The following is a 14,381-nucleotide window of genomic DNA, read 5'->3' as shown; positions in this document are numbered from 1 at the left end:
CCCAAGATACATAATTGTCACATTCACCAAGGTTGAAATGAAGGAAAAAATGTTAAGGGCAGCCAGAGAGAAAGGTCGTGTTACCCACAAAGGGAAGCTCATCAGACTAACAGTGGATCTCTCAGCAGAAACTCTGTAAGCCAGAAGAGAGTGGGGGCCAGTATTCAACATTCTTAAAGAAAATAATTTTCAACCCAGAATTTCATATCCAGCCAAACTAAACTTCGTAAGTGAAGGAGAAATAAAATCCTTTACAGACAAGCAAATGCTGAGAGATTTTGTCACCACCAGGCCTCCCCTACAAGAACTCCTGAAGGAAGTACTAAACATGGACAGGAACAACCAGTACCAACCACTGCAAAAACATGCCAAATTGTAAAGACCATTGAAGCTAGGAAGAAACTGCATCAACTAATGGGCAAAATAACCAGCTAGCATCATAATGACATAATCAAATTCATACATAACAATATTAACCTTAAATGTAAATGGACTAAATGCCCCAATTAAAAGACCCAGACTGGCAAATTGGATAAAGAGTCAAGACCATCAGTGTGCTGTATTCAGGAGACCCATCTCATGTGCAGAGACACACATAGGCTCAAAATTAAGGGGTGAAGGAAGATCTACCAAGCAAATGGAAAGCAAAAAAAAAAAAAAAAAAAAAAAAAAAAAGCAGGGGTTGCAATCCTAGTCTTTGATAAAATAGACTTTAAACCAACAAAGATCAAAAGAGACAAAGAAGGCCATTACATAATGGTAAAGGGATCAATTCAACAAGAAGAGCTAACTATTCTAACTATATATGCACCCAATACAGGAGCACCCAGATTCATAAAGCAAGTTCTTAGAGACCTAAAATGAGACTTAGACTCCCACACAATAATAATGGGAGACTTTAACACCCCACTGTCAATATTAGACAGATCAACGAGACAGAAGGTTAACAAGGATATCCAGGACTTGAACTCAGCTCTGCACCAAGCAGACCTAATAGACATCTACAAAACTCTCCACCCCAAATCAACAGAATATACATTCTTCTCAGCACCACATCACACTTATTCCAAAATTGACCACATAGTTGGAGGTAAAGCACTCCTCAGCAAATGTAAAAGAACAGAAATCACAACAAACTGTCTCTCAGACCACAGTGCAATCAAGTTAGAACCCAGGATTAAGAAACTCACTCAAAACTGCACAACTACATGGAAACTGAACAACCTGCTCCTTAATGACTACTGAATAAATAACAAAATGAAGGCAGAAATAAAGATATTCTTTGAAGCCGATGAGAACAAAGACACAGTGTACTAGGATCTCTGGGACACATTTAAAGCAGTGTGTAGAGGGAAATTTGTAGCAGTGAATGCCCACAAGAGAAAGCAGGAAAGATCTAAAGTTGATATCCTAACATCACAATTAAAAGAACTAGAGAAGCAAGAGCAAACAAATTCAAAAGCTAGCAGAAGGCAAGAAATAACTAAGATCAGAGCAGAACTGAAGGAGATAGAGACACACACACATAAAAAAAACCCTTCAAAAAATCAATGAATCCAGGAGCTACTTTTTTGAAAAGATCAACAAAATGGATAGATTGCTAGCAAGACTAATAAAGAAGAAAATAGAGAAGAATAAAATAGACGCAATAAAAAATGATAAAGGGGATATCACCACCAGTCCCACAGAAATACAAACTACTATCAGAGAATATTATAAACACTTCTATGCAAATAAACTAGAAAATCTAGAAGAAATGGATAAATTCCTGGACACATATACACCCTCACAAGACTAAACCAGGAAGAAGTTGAGTCGCTGAATAGACCAATAACAGGCTCTGAAATCGAAGCAATAATTAATAGGCTACCAACCAAAAATAGTCCAGGACCAGAAGGATTCACAGCCGAATTCTACCAGAGGTACAAAGAAAAGCTGGTACCATTCCTTCTGAAACTATTCCAATCAATAGAAAAAGAGGGAGTCCTCCCTAACTCATTTTATGAGGCCAGCATCATCCTGATATCAAAGCCTGGTAGGGACACAACAAAAAAAAAGGGAATATTTAGACCAATTTCCCTGATGAACATCGATGCGAAAATCCTCAGTAAAATATTGGCAAACCGAGTCCAGCAGCACATCAAAAAGCTTATCCACTAAGATCAAGTTGTCTTCATCCCTAGGATGCAAGGCTGGTTCAACATACACAAATCAATAAATGTAATCCATCACATAAACAGAACCAAATACAAAAACCACATGATTATCTCAATAGATGCAGAAAAGGTCTTTGACAAAATTCAACAGCTCTTTTTGCTAAAAACTCTGAATAAACTAGGTATTATTGGAACGTATCTCAAAATAATAAGAGCTATTTATGACAAACCCACAACCAGTATCATACTGAATGGTCAAAAACTGGAAGCATTCTGTTTGTAAACTGGCATAAGACAGGGATACCCTCTCTTACCACTCCTATTTAACATAGTGTTGGAAGTTCTGGCCAGGGCAATCAGGCAATAGAAAGAAATAAAGGGTATTCAGTTAGGAAAAGAGGAAGTCAAATTGTCCCTGTTTGCAGATGACATGATTGTATATTTAGAAAACCCCACCACATCAGCCCAAAATCTCCTTAAGCTGATAAGCAACTTCAGCAAAGTCTCAGGATACAAAATCAATGCACGAAAATCACAAGCATTCTTATACACCAATAACAGACAAACAGAGAGCCAAATCATGAGTGAACTCCCATTCACAATTGCTTCAAAGAGAATAAAATACCTAGGAATCCAACTTACAAGGGACGTGAAGGACCTCTTCAAGGAGAAATGCAAAACACTGTTCAATGAAATAAAAGAGGATACAAACAAATGGAAGAACATTCCATGCTCATGGATAGGAAGAATCAATATCGTGAAAATGGCCATACTGCCCAAGATAATTTATAGATTCAATGCCATCCCCATCAAGCTACCAATGACTTTCTTCACAGAATTGGAAAAAACTACTTTAAAGTTCATATTGGAACCAAAAAAGAGCCCGCATTGCCAAGACAATCCTAAGCCAAAAGAACAAAGCTGGAGGCATCACGCTACCTGACTTCAAACTGTACTTCAAGGCTACAGTAACCAAAACAGCATGGTACTGGTACCAAAACAGAGATATAGACCAATGGAATAGAACAGAGCCCTCAGAAATAATACCACACATCTACAGCCATCTGATCTTTAACAAACCTGACAAAAACAAGAAATGGGGAAAGGATTCCCTGTTTAATAAATGGTGCTGGGAAAAGTGGCTAGCCATATGTAGAAAACTGAAACTGGATCCCTTCCTTACACCTTATACAAAAATTAATTCAAGATGGATGAAAGACTTAAATGTTAGACCTAAAACCATAAAAACCCTAGAAGAAAACCTAGGCAATACCATTCAGTACATAGGCATGGGCAAGGACTTCATGACTAAAACACCAAAAGCAAAGGCAACAAAAGCCAGAATAGACAAATAGGATCTAATTAAACTAAAGAGCTTCTGCATAGCAAAAGAAATTACCATCAGAGTGAACAGGCAACCTACAGAATGGGAGAAAATTTTTGCAACCTACCCATCTGACAAAGGGCTAATATCCAGAATCTACAAAGAAGTTAAATTTACAAAAAAAAAAAAAAATCAAACAATCACATCAGAAAGTGGGCAAAGGATATGAACAGACACTTCTCAAAAGAAGACATTTATGCAGCCAACAGACACATAAAAAAATGCTCATCATTTCTGGTCATCAGAGAAATGCAAATCAAAACCACAATGAGATACCATCTCACACCAGTTAGAATGGTGATCATTAAAAAGTCAGGAAACAACAGGTGCTGGAGAGGATGTGGAGAAATAGGACACTTTTACATTGTTGGTGGGACTGTAAATAGTTCAACCATTGTGGAAGACAAGTGTGGCAATTCCTCAAGGATCTAGAACTAGAAATACCACTTGACTCAGCCATCCCATCATTGGGTATATACCCAAAGGGTTATAAATCCTGCTGCTATAAAGATACATGCACACGTATGTTTATTGTGGTACTATTCACAATAGTAAAGACTTGGAACCAACCCAAATGTCCATCAATGATAGACTGGATTAAGAAAATGTGGCACATATACACCATGGAATACTATGCAGCCATAAAAAAGGATGAGTTCATGTCCTTTGTAGCAGCATGGATGAAGCTGGAAATCATCATTCTGAGCAAACTATCGCAAGGACAGAAAACCAAATACTGCATGTTCTCACTCATAGGTGGAAACTGAGCAATGAGAACCCTTGGACACAAGGCGGGGAACATCACACACCGGGGCCTGTCATGGGGTGAGGGGCTGGGAGAGGGATAGCATTAGGAGAAATACCTAATGTAAATGACGAATTAATGGGTACAGTAAACAAACATGGCACATGTATACATATGTAAGAAACCTGCACGTTGTGCACATGTACCCTAGAACTCAAAGTACAATTTAAAAAATGTCAGGTGACCATAGATGTATGGTTTTATTTCTGGACTCACAATTTTGTTCTATTGATCTATATATCTGTCCTTGTGCCAGTATTTCACTGTTTTGATTATTACTACTTTGTAGTAAATTTTTAAATTGGGAAGTGTGAGTCTTTCTACTTTATTCTTTTTCAAAACTATTTTGGCATTTGTGGGTCTCTTGCAATTCCATATGAATTTTATAATCAGCTTACCAATTTCTACAAAGAAGAGATTCTTTGGGGATTCTTTGAGACTGTGATAGGGATTGCATTGGATCTGTAGATTGATGTGAGGAGCATTGTCATCTCAGCAACATCATGTCTTCTGACCCATGAACATGGATGGGATGCTTTTTCAGTTATTTAGATCTTCAGTTTTCTTCAACAGTGTTCTGTAGTTTTCAGAGCGTAAGTGTTGAACTTCTTTTGTTAAATGCGTTCCTATGTATTCTATTCCTTTTGATGGTACTGAAAATGGAATTATTTTCTTAATTCCTTTTTCAGATTCTTCATTACAAGTAGAGAAAATACAAATGATTTTTGCATATTGAGCTTGTATCCTGAAATCTTGCTAAACTACTTTTGTTAGAAATAGTACTGTTTTTACTGGGCTTCTTAGGATATTCTATATAAAAGATCATGTGAAGTTTGAAGAGAGGCAGTTTTACTTTTTCTTTTTCCATCTGGCTGATCTCTGTTTATTTTTATTGCCGACTTGTTCTGGTTCGAACCTCTAATACAGTGTCGAATAGCAGTGGTGAGCAGATGTCCTTGCTCCTGATCTAACTTCGGAGGAAAGTAGTTAGCTTTTACAATTAAGGGGGAAGTTAGCTGTGAGGTTTTCGTAAATGTATTTTATGAGGTTGAAGAAGCTCCTTTCTATTTGTAGTTTGTTTAGTATTTTAAAATGAAATTGGTGGTAGATTTTTCAGACGCACTTTCTGCATCTATTGAGATGAGGATGTGATTTTTGTTTCTTTTTTCTGCTGATACGGTTTATTGCAATCATTAATTTTGAAGGTTAAACCAACTTTTCTTCCTGGAATAAATCTCACTTGTCCATGGTGTATACTTCTGTTTATATATTGCTGGATTCCGTTCACTAGTGTTTTACTAAGGGTCTTTGAAGGAAGCTGATGGCGGGGTGGGGTCTGTGTAGGCCCAGAGAATTTGCCAGGGCAGAGGAGATGGGGCTGGGACAATGCAAGGCGCCAGAAGAGGACTCCCACTTTCCCCACCATCCTCAAGGTATGAACACACAGGAGGGATATTCCTGCAGACTCCCCCGAGGAGTGGCGTTTGCATGCCCCGAATTCTGTGCTCCGTCCGTGTCTTCCCGCTCATTGCCCTGCCCTCCCTGGCAGCCACTCCACCTTGCTGGCCCTGGCTTGGTTTCTCTCAAGGAAGGTTTGCTTGCTGACAAAGTGTCCTCCTAGCCGTATTGACACACACCACCTCATGTGCCTCCATGAGATGCACCTCTGTGAATTTTGACCTTCTTCTAGTCCACACCACTGCCTCTGGGCAGCTCCCACAGTCCTGACTCCTTGTAGATGTGGCAGGAAGTCTTCAGATCCCCCCTGCATTTGATTTTTCCTTTGCGTGTCTGCTCTGAGCCCTGCTGGATCTCCCTCTTGGTCCTCACAGACACTGACGAGCTGGCAAGCACCCTCTCATCTGCAGCCCCCCACAGTGGAGGTGGGGGAGGCCACGCCCACTGATCAGCACTGCTGGGACCAAGTCTGTTGGAGCAACCAGGTTGTCCACACGTCGCTGTGCCACACCACTGATCTGGGGCCTCCAGACTTGGCATTCTGCTGCCTTTTCCTAGACCCTATCTTTGAGACGTCACAAACACTCCACCCAACCCAAGCCCTGCCACACAGGCAGTAAGTCCCACCTCCTCCACGTTCACAGAGACCAACCTTCCCACCTCCCCAGCACAGGCACCCACACCCAGTGTTCTCTCTCTGGCCTTTGCTGCTTCTGTAAGCGGTTCACTGAATGCCTGTGAACCACGTGGGACACAGTCTCCCGACATTCCCTCTTTCCCTTCAAGGCTGCACCGTGAGTCCCTGCACTGTTGATCACCCTCATCTTCACGTGAGCCTGAAAGAATTCATTTCCACAGTGGCGAAAACTCACCTCGCGTGTGCATGGACCACGTGGGCAAAAACGTTCTCCAGTCAACAGGCATTTTGGTTGCTGTTTCCTCCATTTTCGGTTTCTTCCTTTTGCTGCTTTGTGTGGGTTTTTGGTCTCAGTCTGTCACCCAGGCTGGAGTGCAGTGGTGATCACAGCTCACTGCAGCCTCGAACTCCTGGGCTCAAGCGTTTCTCTCGCCTTGGCCTCCCGAGTAGCTGGGACTATAGGTGCCACCACCGCGTCTGGCTAATTTTTAATTTTTGGTAACGATGGGGCCTTGTTTTGTTGCCCAGACTGGTCTGGAACGCTTGCCTTCAAGTGATCTTCTGCCTCAGCCTCCCAAATGGCAGGGATTACAGGTGTGAGCCGCCACGCCCACCCATTGCTCTGTTTGTGTTGCGTTTTTCTGTTTGTATTAGTGACACCGCTGTCACTAATGCCAAGGCCCTAGGAGTAAAATTGGTGCAGTAAAGGAGATATTATGTGCAAGGCTACAGACGAGGGGCTGCTGCTTTCTGCACCAGCCCTAACACTCACGGTCCTCTTGGCTGGGATCAGGAGACACAGCTGCAGGTAGACAGCCCCGCTACTCCAGCGACTGCTGGGCACACAGGCTTCTGGCCAAGGGCTACTGGAACTTAGCCCAGGGCAAGCGGATGGAGCGTGCTGGGTCAGGGCTGAGGTTTGAGTTGCTTCTCAGAGCTCGAGAGGAACCTGAGAACTTTTCAAACTATCATGGGGTGCAGGCTTGGACACTGGGTTTGGGGCCAGAAAGGATTGTAATGAGCAGGACCCACAGACCCAGGGGAGGTGGACAGTTCTGCTGCAGGCCTGAGGGCTGGCCGAGCCTGGTTCACAGGAGACCCTGAAAGCGGAGGCCTGGTCTGTCCCCAGAGAGGGAGCCCCTCTTCCTCCACAGTGCACCTTGGAGGCGTCCAGCCTATTCGAGGACAGTTGCTCTGACTTTGCCCCATGACTGCAGCCCCGGGATCTCCAGGCAGCCCTGGCACCCCCCCATCCGGGGAAGAACATCAGGGTGGGGGCTCCCGCACCACCAGGGTGCCCTCTGCTTGCCCCTCTCTGCTGCCTCTGGGGCTTGGCTGGGCCCTCACCCGACAGCTGAGTTAGAGGAAATGTCCCAGGTCAGCCCTGTCGAACCATTTCCTCTCCAGGAGGCAGATTCCAGCGGGGTGCGACCACACCTATGGGCAGAGAGAGGGCCCCGGAGGCGAGGTGGGCAGGGGCCCTTAGGACCTGCACCTCTTCCCTGTGTCACACGGTGACATGACTGAGGCCTTGCAGGAAATGAGTTACGGGATTTGCTTCCAGGTTTCGAGGTCAGGGCATGTGGGAAGCCACAGAGTCTAGAGCAAGTCCAGGGTGCTTGTTCTGGTGCCTCCACGCCTCAGCTGCACCCACAGTTCCCTCTGGATGGGAGGGGCCTTCTGGGGTCCTCTGGGGCCCCAGCCTCCTTGTGGGTGGGCTGAGGAGGGACGGGAAACGCTGGTTCATGGCCACAGGCCCAGAAACTCTCAGAACAGATGAGAACAGACCCAGCCGATGGGAGAGGGGAGGGTGCACACAGGCAGGGTCGGGCAGGAGGACCGTCCAGCGTGCCCGGGCAGATTGCACCACCACACCAAGGACGTGCTGGGAAGTCCAATGGCATCAGCCTGCCCAAGGCCAGCTCTGACACGACGGTGGGAGGCACACGGGGACACACGGCACATCACAGCTGCTGAGGGGCCGAGGCCTTTGAGATTCCTGAGGAAGAATGGGGAGTGGGAAACTGATTAAAGTAAAATGAAAAATAACAAATGGATCTTTGCCCTCCCCTGTGAAAACCCTCCCAGCACCTCACCTGGCTCCCCGCAGCCCCCAGCCCAGGCCTCACGCCCCCTTGCTGCCCACTCCTGGCCAGGCCTGCCCTCCTGTGTGCCGGGCTGGAAACCCTTTCCCCCAACTACACTTCGGCTGCCCCCGGCTTCCCCTTCAGCTTCATCTCCAGTCAATTCCCCACTCAGCCTTGCGGTGCCCGTCGTGGCCCCTCCGGCAGTTGGAAGGACTTGACTTGGTGTTAAAAACATAATCAGAAGGCAGAGGCCACAGTCTACACGTTCCCCAAGCAGCCACCGATAGGCACCTGCTAAAACTCAAGCCGTCTTCATGTCCTCACGCCCTGGCTCCAGACACCAGCAAAACGCACAAGGGGACCTCTGGACGTCCCTGTGAGCATGACCCAGAGAAAAGGAGCCAACCGGCGGTCCCCCAGTTAGCCTGCAAGCTCTGCAGCCCTGACGAGAATGCTGAGGGGTGACTGCCCGTGACGGGACAGACGCTGCACTTGCTCCTCTCTGGTTTCCGGGCCACACGGTGGCTGCGGCCAGGTGGCATCGCCCACTCGGCTGCAAGTCTCCCACTGTGGTCGGCCCTTTCTGCCTGTGGGATGGGGCAAGTTGAAAGGTTTCCTAACTCGGTCCCACTTCATCGGACACAGGCGAGACGATGGGGTCCACGCAGACACTGTCTTGCTTGTGAGAGCTTTGCCTGGGAACTCTGCAGTGCTGTGCGGGGTGTGATGCACACCCTCCCCGGGCCCGTGGAGTCCTGGGGACACGTGGCGGTGTGAGCAGTGAGAATGAAAGGCCCCTTCCTCTAGGCTGGCCCCAGGCCACAGCTACCACAGGGGCAGTCCAGCCTCACTCTGGCCTCGGCTGGTGTGGCTGTGCGGGCTCTGACCTGCCTCAGGGTGCCCCAGGGCGCCATTCCCAGGGCATCAGGAACCCTGTTGTCCTCCCCCATGGCCAGGTGCCACCCCCCTAGACTTGGAGTGAGTGCCTTTCCAAGGGAGGGTGGACAGGCAGTGCCGGGTCCCACTGATCTGTCCTCCCAAGGGAAGGCGGGGGCCCTGCCGGACAGCATCAGCGAGGGGGACGGGCAGCTTCAGGCCTGGCAGGGGAAGTGACCAGGCGTCCCAACTCAACTCAGTCATCATAGGCCCCTCATGGCTCTATGAATCTGAACTACAGAACTACAGACAACACGTTTTAGGACGGAAAAGGGGGATGTGAGCCGCTGTCACAGGGCCCCTGCCTGGACGAGGACAGATGCAGGCAAGCGCTGCTTGCCTTCCAGCCTGGGTGTGGCTCCCAGCACCTGGCCTCTTGTGGTCTCCTGGGTATTCCCTGCTCCTTAGCTGGATCAGTGAGGTCAGCCCAGACCCGGCCTTGGACATGTTTTCATCTCCTTCTGTGACACCTTTTGCCCTTGGGGACTCACCGAATTGCCCCAAGAGGACTGAGCCCCTCACTGGGAGGGGCCCGTGCGGGCTCTTGTTCCTGCTCCATGCACCCAGCAGAGGGCCTGGAAGAGGAGGCGAAATGCCAGTGGGGTAATTTGGAAGTGCAGCCCTCCGCCCTTCCTTCCTGTGTGGGACCTTGCTCCAAGAAGATGAGTAATCCAAGGCTCTTGGATAAGATAAGGGCCCATTCATCTTGCTCCTCTCCACCCTGGAGGAGGAGGGAGGGGACTCTGTCCCCCGATTTCTGTCTCCATGAACCCCTAATCAGTCCCCACCTACTGCCCAGACCTCTGCCCTCGCTTTCTCAGGCAGGTCCAGGGCCAGTTCTCCCATGACATGATCTGTTTCCAGGGAAGGTTCCAGACAAGATAAAAGGATTTAGGCTGAGCAGGGTGCAGGGAGCATTGGAATGGCACTGAGGGCAAAGGCAGAGGTGTGCGTGGCAGTGCCCTGGCTGGCCCCGTGAAGGGCATGGGCACTGGGCACCAGAGCCACCTGGGTCCCCAGGACAGTGCTGCCCTTTGAAGCCATGCCCCGGCGTCCAGGCAGCAGGTGGCTGAGGCTGCTGCAGATCTGGAGGGAGCAGGGTTATGAGCACCTGCACCTGGAGGTGCACCAGACCTTCCAGGAACTGGGGCCCATTTTCAGGTAAAGCCCTCCCTGGCCCTCGCTGGGAACACCCAGAGCCCTGCCCCTGCTGCCCAGGACCCTGCCGGGCACACAGCACTGCCGTTCCCAGCAGGCCCCGGCACTCTGCATCCTTTGGAGGATGGGGAGGGAGTGCTGCACGTGCTGGTCTGTGGCTCTGCCAGTGCAGGGGATGGTGCAGAGCAAACCCCAGCTCGCTGCAGAGAGGGCAGGACTCAGAGGCACTAAAGTTTGGGAGGTTTCAGGGACCCAGCAGGAGGGCTTCAGCTGTGAAGCTGCTAATCCCGGAGCGGGATGGGTGGACAGGAGACACTTTGGATTGGGAATGCAGAGTGGGGCCAGGGGGGACATGACCCCGTCCAGCAGGGCCTTGTACTTGGCCCCACAGGTACCACTTGGGAGGACCACGCATGGTGTGTGTGATGCTGCCGGAGGACGTGGAGAAGCTGCAGCAGGTGGACAGCCTGAACCCACGCCGGATGAGCCTGGAGCCCTGGGTGGCCTACAGACAACATCGTGGGCACAAATGTGGTGTGTTCTTGCTGTGAGGGGCAAGTCGGGAGCTGAGAGCTGGGAGCAGGGCGGGCAGCCTGGGCATGGAGAGGAAGCAAGAGAGTCAGGACTGGAAAGCACATCCACCCCGGGCATGTGTGGTGGGCTGTGAGGGTGAGCACCCAGCCCGGAGGATGGCCATCCCATGGGGTCACGTCTGCCCTGGGGGTTGGGGAAGCAGGACAGTGGTGGAGAAATGGGCACGGACACCTCTATAGAGGAGAAGATGCAGAGCAATGAGCCCTTCTGTGTAGCGAGAACCCGCTCTGCACCGACCGTGGTGGCGGCTTCTTTCTCTTGCGGGCTGAGGACTCTCCTTCCCACGGGTCAGAAAACTGAGGCCCTGAGAAGGGGACTCCCACTGGCCCAGGTCACAGGCTGTGAGTGCTGAGCCTGCTGTTCACCGGGGCTGCAGCCTGCCTCAGGGCGCTCATGGTCCCTGCTGTCCCAGCAAACCTTCGTGATGGGGACAGTCCCGGGCAGGAGGCAGGTGGCTGGTGGCTCCATTGTTCTCAGAAGCAAGGCACGAGGTGGGGCGGTTGATGGCACTGGGGAGGATGTTTCCTGGCCCGTGGAGAGGGTGGCGCCTGGTCAGGTGGACAGGGAGAGGCTGGTGCTTGGAGTCAGTCACCTGCAGGGATGTTGCCATTATGATGGGGGAAGGACTGGACGAGGATGTCACAGTGGCGACAGCCCCCACTCCATGGCAAGAAAGGAATTATCTTGGGAATAGTGGGATTTAGGTAAAAGGGCACCCAAGGGTGGGGGTCTTCACTGAGGCTGGTGTATAGACATCTGAGAGGGAGTCAGGACCCAGGAAGACAGGTCCAGGAGGCTGTGTGCGCATAACGGAAGGAAGAGGAGCACACCTGTGTGTGTGCGTGTCTTGCATCTGTGCACATGCTGTGTGTTCCTCTGCACCTGCATTTGCACATGTGTGTGCATGTGTGTGTACCCAAGTGTCTGTGTGTGCATGTATGAGGTGTGGTGTGTGTGCACGGGTGTCTGTGTGTGTGCATGTGCAGGTGCTGGCATGGGTGTAGTGTCTGTGCACACGTGTACATGTGTCTCTTCACACATGTGTGTTGAGGTCTTGCACGGGCACACGTGTACATGTGCATCTTCTGTCTGTCATCACTGTCAACTCGGACAGCAGCCAGCTGGACATAAATAAAGGAGTTTTGCAGGAATGTGGCTGAGAGAGGAAATTCCTCCCCACCATTCCATGGGGGCATCCATGGAGCCCCAACACACTCTGGCTGTGGGTGAGGATGGCATGAGGCACAGAGCTCGGTTCCTGCCCTGCAGAAGATGCAGATGCTTCACAGAGACAGGCAGAGACTGCTGCCCCAGAGGCACTGTGCCCAGGGCAGGGAAGGGCGGGGAGGAGAGGGCAGCGAGAGGCTCTCCCCTCAGGACACAGTGTGGGTGAGGTGGGCAAAGCTTGACAACAGGGGTTACCTCCTTTCTTGGAGAAAAGCCCCCCCCGCCCACTACAGGGAGGGCCTGCATGGGTGAGGTGGTGCCAGCCTTGGGGCACCAGGTCCCAGGAATGACCTCAGTTACCTCCTCAGCACCTGCGGGCAGAAACTACCGTCTCATCCCTGATTAGACCTGAGTGGCCTTTGCCCAGCACCTGGAGGCCGCTCTGAGAAAAGGCTGCAGCTCGAACACAAACAGGCAACTTCCATCAGGGCCCCCAGTCAGCTCCCTGCAGGCCGATTTCCCTCAGGGACAAGGAGGATGGGATATGGGTCAGGGCCTGTGTGTTTCTGGGGCGGCCTCACAAGCTCTGCCCTGGCCTCTGTAGGAATGGGCCTGAATGGCGCTTCAATCGATTGCAGCTGAACCCAGATGTGCTGTCGCCCAAGGCTGTGCAGAGGTTCCTCCCGATGGTGGATGCGGTGGCCAGGGACTTCTCCCAGGCCCTGAGGAAGAAGGTGCTGCAGAACGCTCGGGGGAGCCTGACCCTGGATGTCCAGCCCAGCATCTTCCACTACACCATAGAAGGTGTGGGCCAGGTGGGAAGGTCCAGCCTCAGAGACCCTGGAGTGGCCAGGGACGGGGACGGGGGGCTGGAGGGAGTGGGGGGAGGCAGCCCGGAGGCCTGGGGCTTCCTTGTGCTCAGCAGTTCATCCTCCCCGCAGCCAGCAACTTAGCTCCTTTTGGAGAACGGCTGGGCCTGGTTGGTCACAGTCCTAGCTCTGCCAGCCTGAACTTCCTCCATGCCCTGGAGGTCATGTTCAAATCCACCATCCAGCTCATGTTCATGCCCAGGAGCCTGTCTCGCTGGACCAGCCCCAAGGTGTGGAAGGAGCACTTTGAGGCCTGGGACTGCATCTTCCAGTACGGTGAGGCCAGGGACCCAGGCAGTGCTATGGGGAAGGGACGCCATGGGGGCCCACTTTCTCCCTCTCCACCACCCACATCCAACACTCTGGGTCCATCTCGCCCTGCCACCTTTCCATCAGTGTAACTCTGTACTTCAACAGTGCTTCCTTTGGCATATGTCTTCAAGGCATATGCTTCCTTTGGCCAAACATATTTATTCATTTACCCTGTCTTAGAATGTACAGAAAGTCATTTAAGAGTTGTGCACATTTTTCCAAAAAGAAATCCACTCATTAGAGTACAATATTTGATTAGAGTGTTTTCATATTTAGAATGAGGAGGTTCAGCCTCAATGTTCAGCCGAAACGATGTTCAGTGATTAGTTGAGTTACTTCCCTTGCCCAACAGTAGTGTAGTTATGCTAATCATTTGAAATATGGGTTCATTCTTTTTCTGGTTTTATCCAATCTTCGACTGCTCCCCATTTTCACCTACTCCAGCCCCTGGTAACTTTTACCATTCTACCACTTCTATGAATTTAACTATTCTGCATAACACATGTAAGTGCAATCACAGTATTTGCCTTCCTGCTTAATTGCTCTGGCTAGGACTTTCAGTACTATGTTGAATAGAAGTGATGAAATGACTGTCCTTGTCTTGTTCCAGGTGTTAGAGAAAAGGCTTCAATTTTTTTCCATTCACTGTAACATTAGCTGTGGATTTGTCATATATGGTCTTTATTGTTTTGATGTATGTTCTTTCTATACCCAATCTGTTGACAGTTTTTGCCTTGAAGGAATGTTAAATTTTATTGACTGCTTTTTAAGCATCTGTTGAAATGATCATATAGCTTTTTTCTTGATTCCATTGATGT

General features: G+C 49.7%; 1 protein-coding gene across 1 annotated transcript; it reads left to right on the top strand.

Annotated features, from left to right (window-relative positions):
- The first annotated feature begins 10,385 nt into the window (after window positions 1-10,385).
- On the top strand, window positions 10,386-13,706 carry LOC105488428 (cytochrome P450 11B1, mitochondrial-like). The gene is given in 6 exon segments (XM_071067493.1): window positions 10,386-10,624; window positions 10,719-10,853; window positions 11,013-11,168; window positions 12,364-12,441; window positions 12,987-13,186; window positions 13,324-13,706. Coding segments are annotated over 6 exon segments (1,137 nt in total). The 3' UTR covers window positions 13,653-13,706.
- Window positions 13,707-14,381: the final 675 nt, after the last annotated feature.

This window comes from Macaca nemestrina, chromosome 8 (genome assembly GCF_043159975.1).
Source record: "Macaca nemestrina isolate mMacNem1 chromosome 8, mMacNem.hap1, whole genome shotgun sequence".
Lineage (NCBI taxonomy): Eukaryota > Metazoa > Chordata > Mammalia > Primates > Cercopithecidae > Macaca > Macaca nemestrina.
This window is presented reverse-complemented; position numbering and strand designations above follow the sequence as displayed.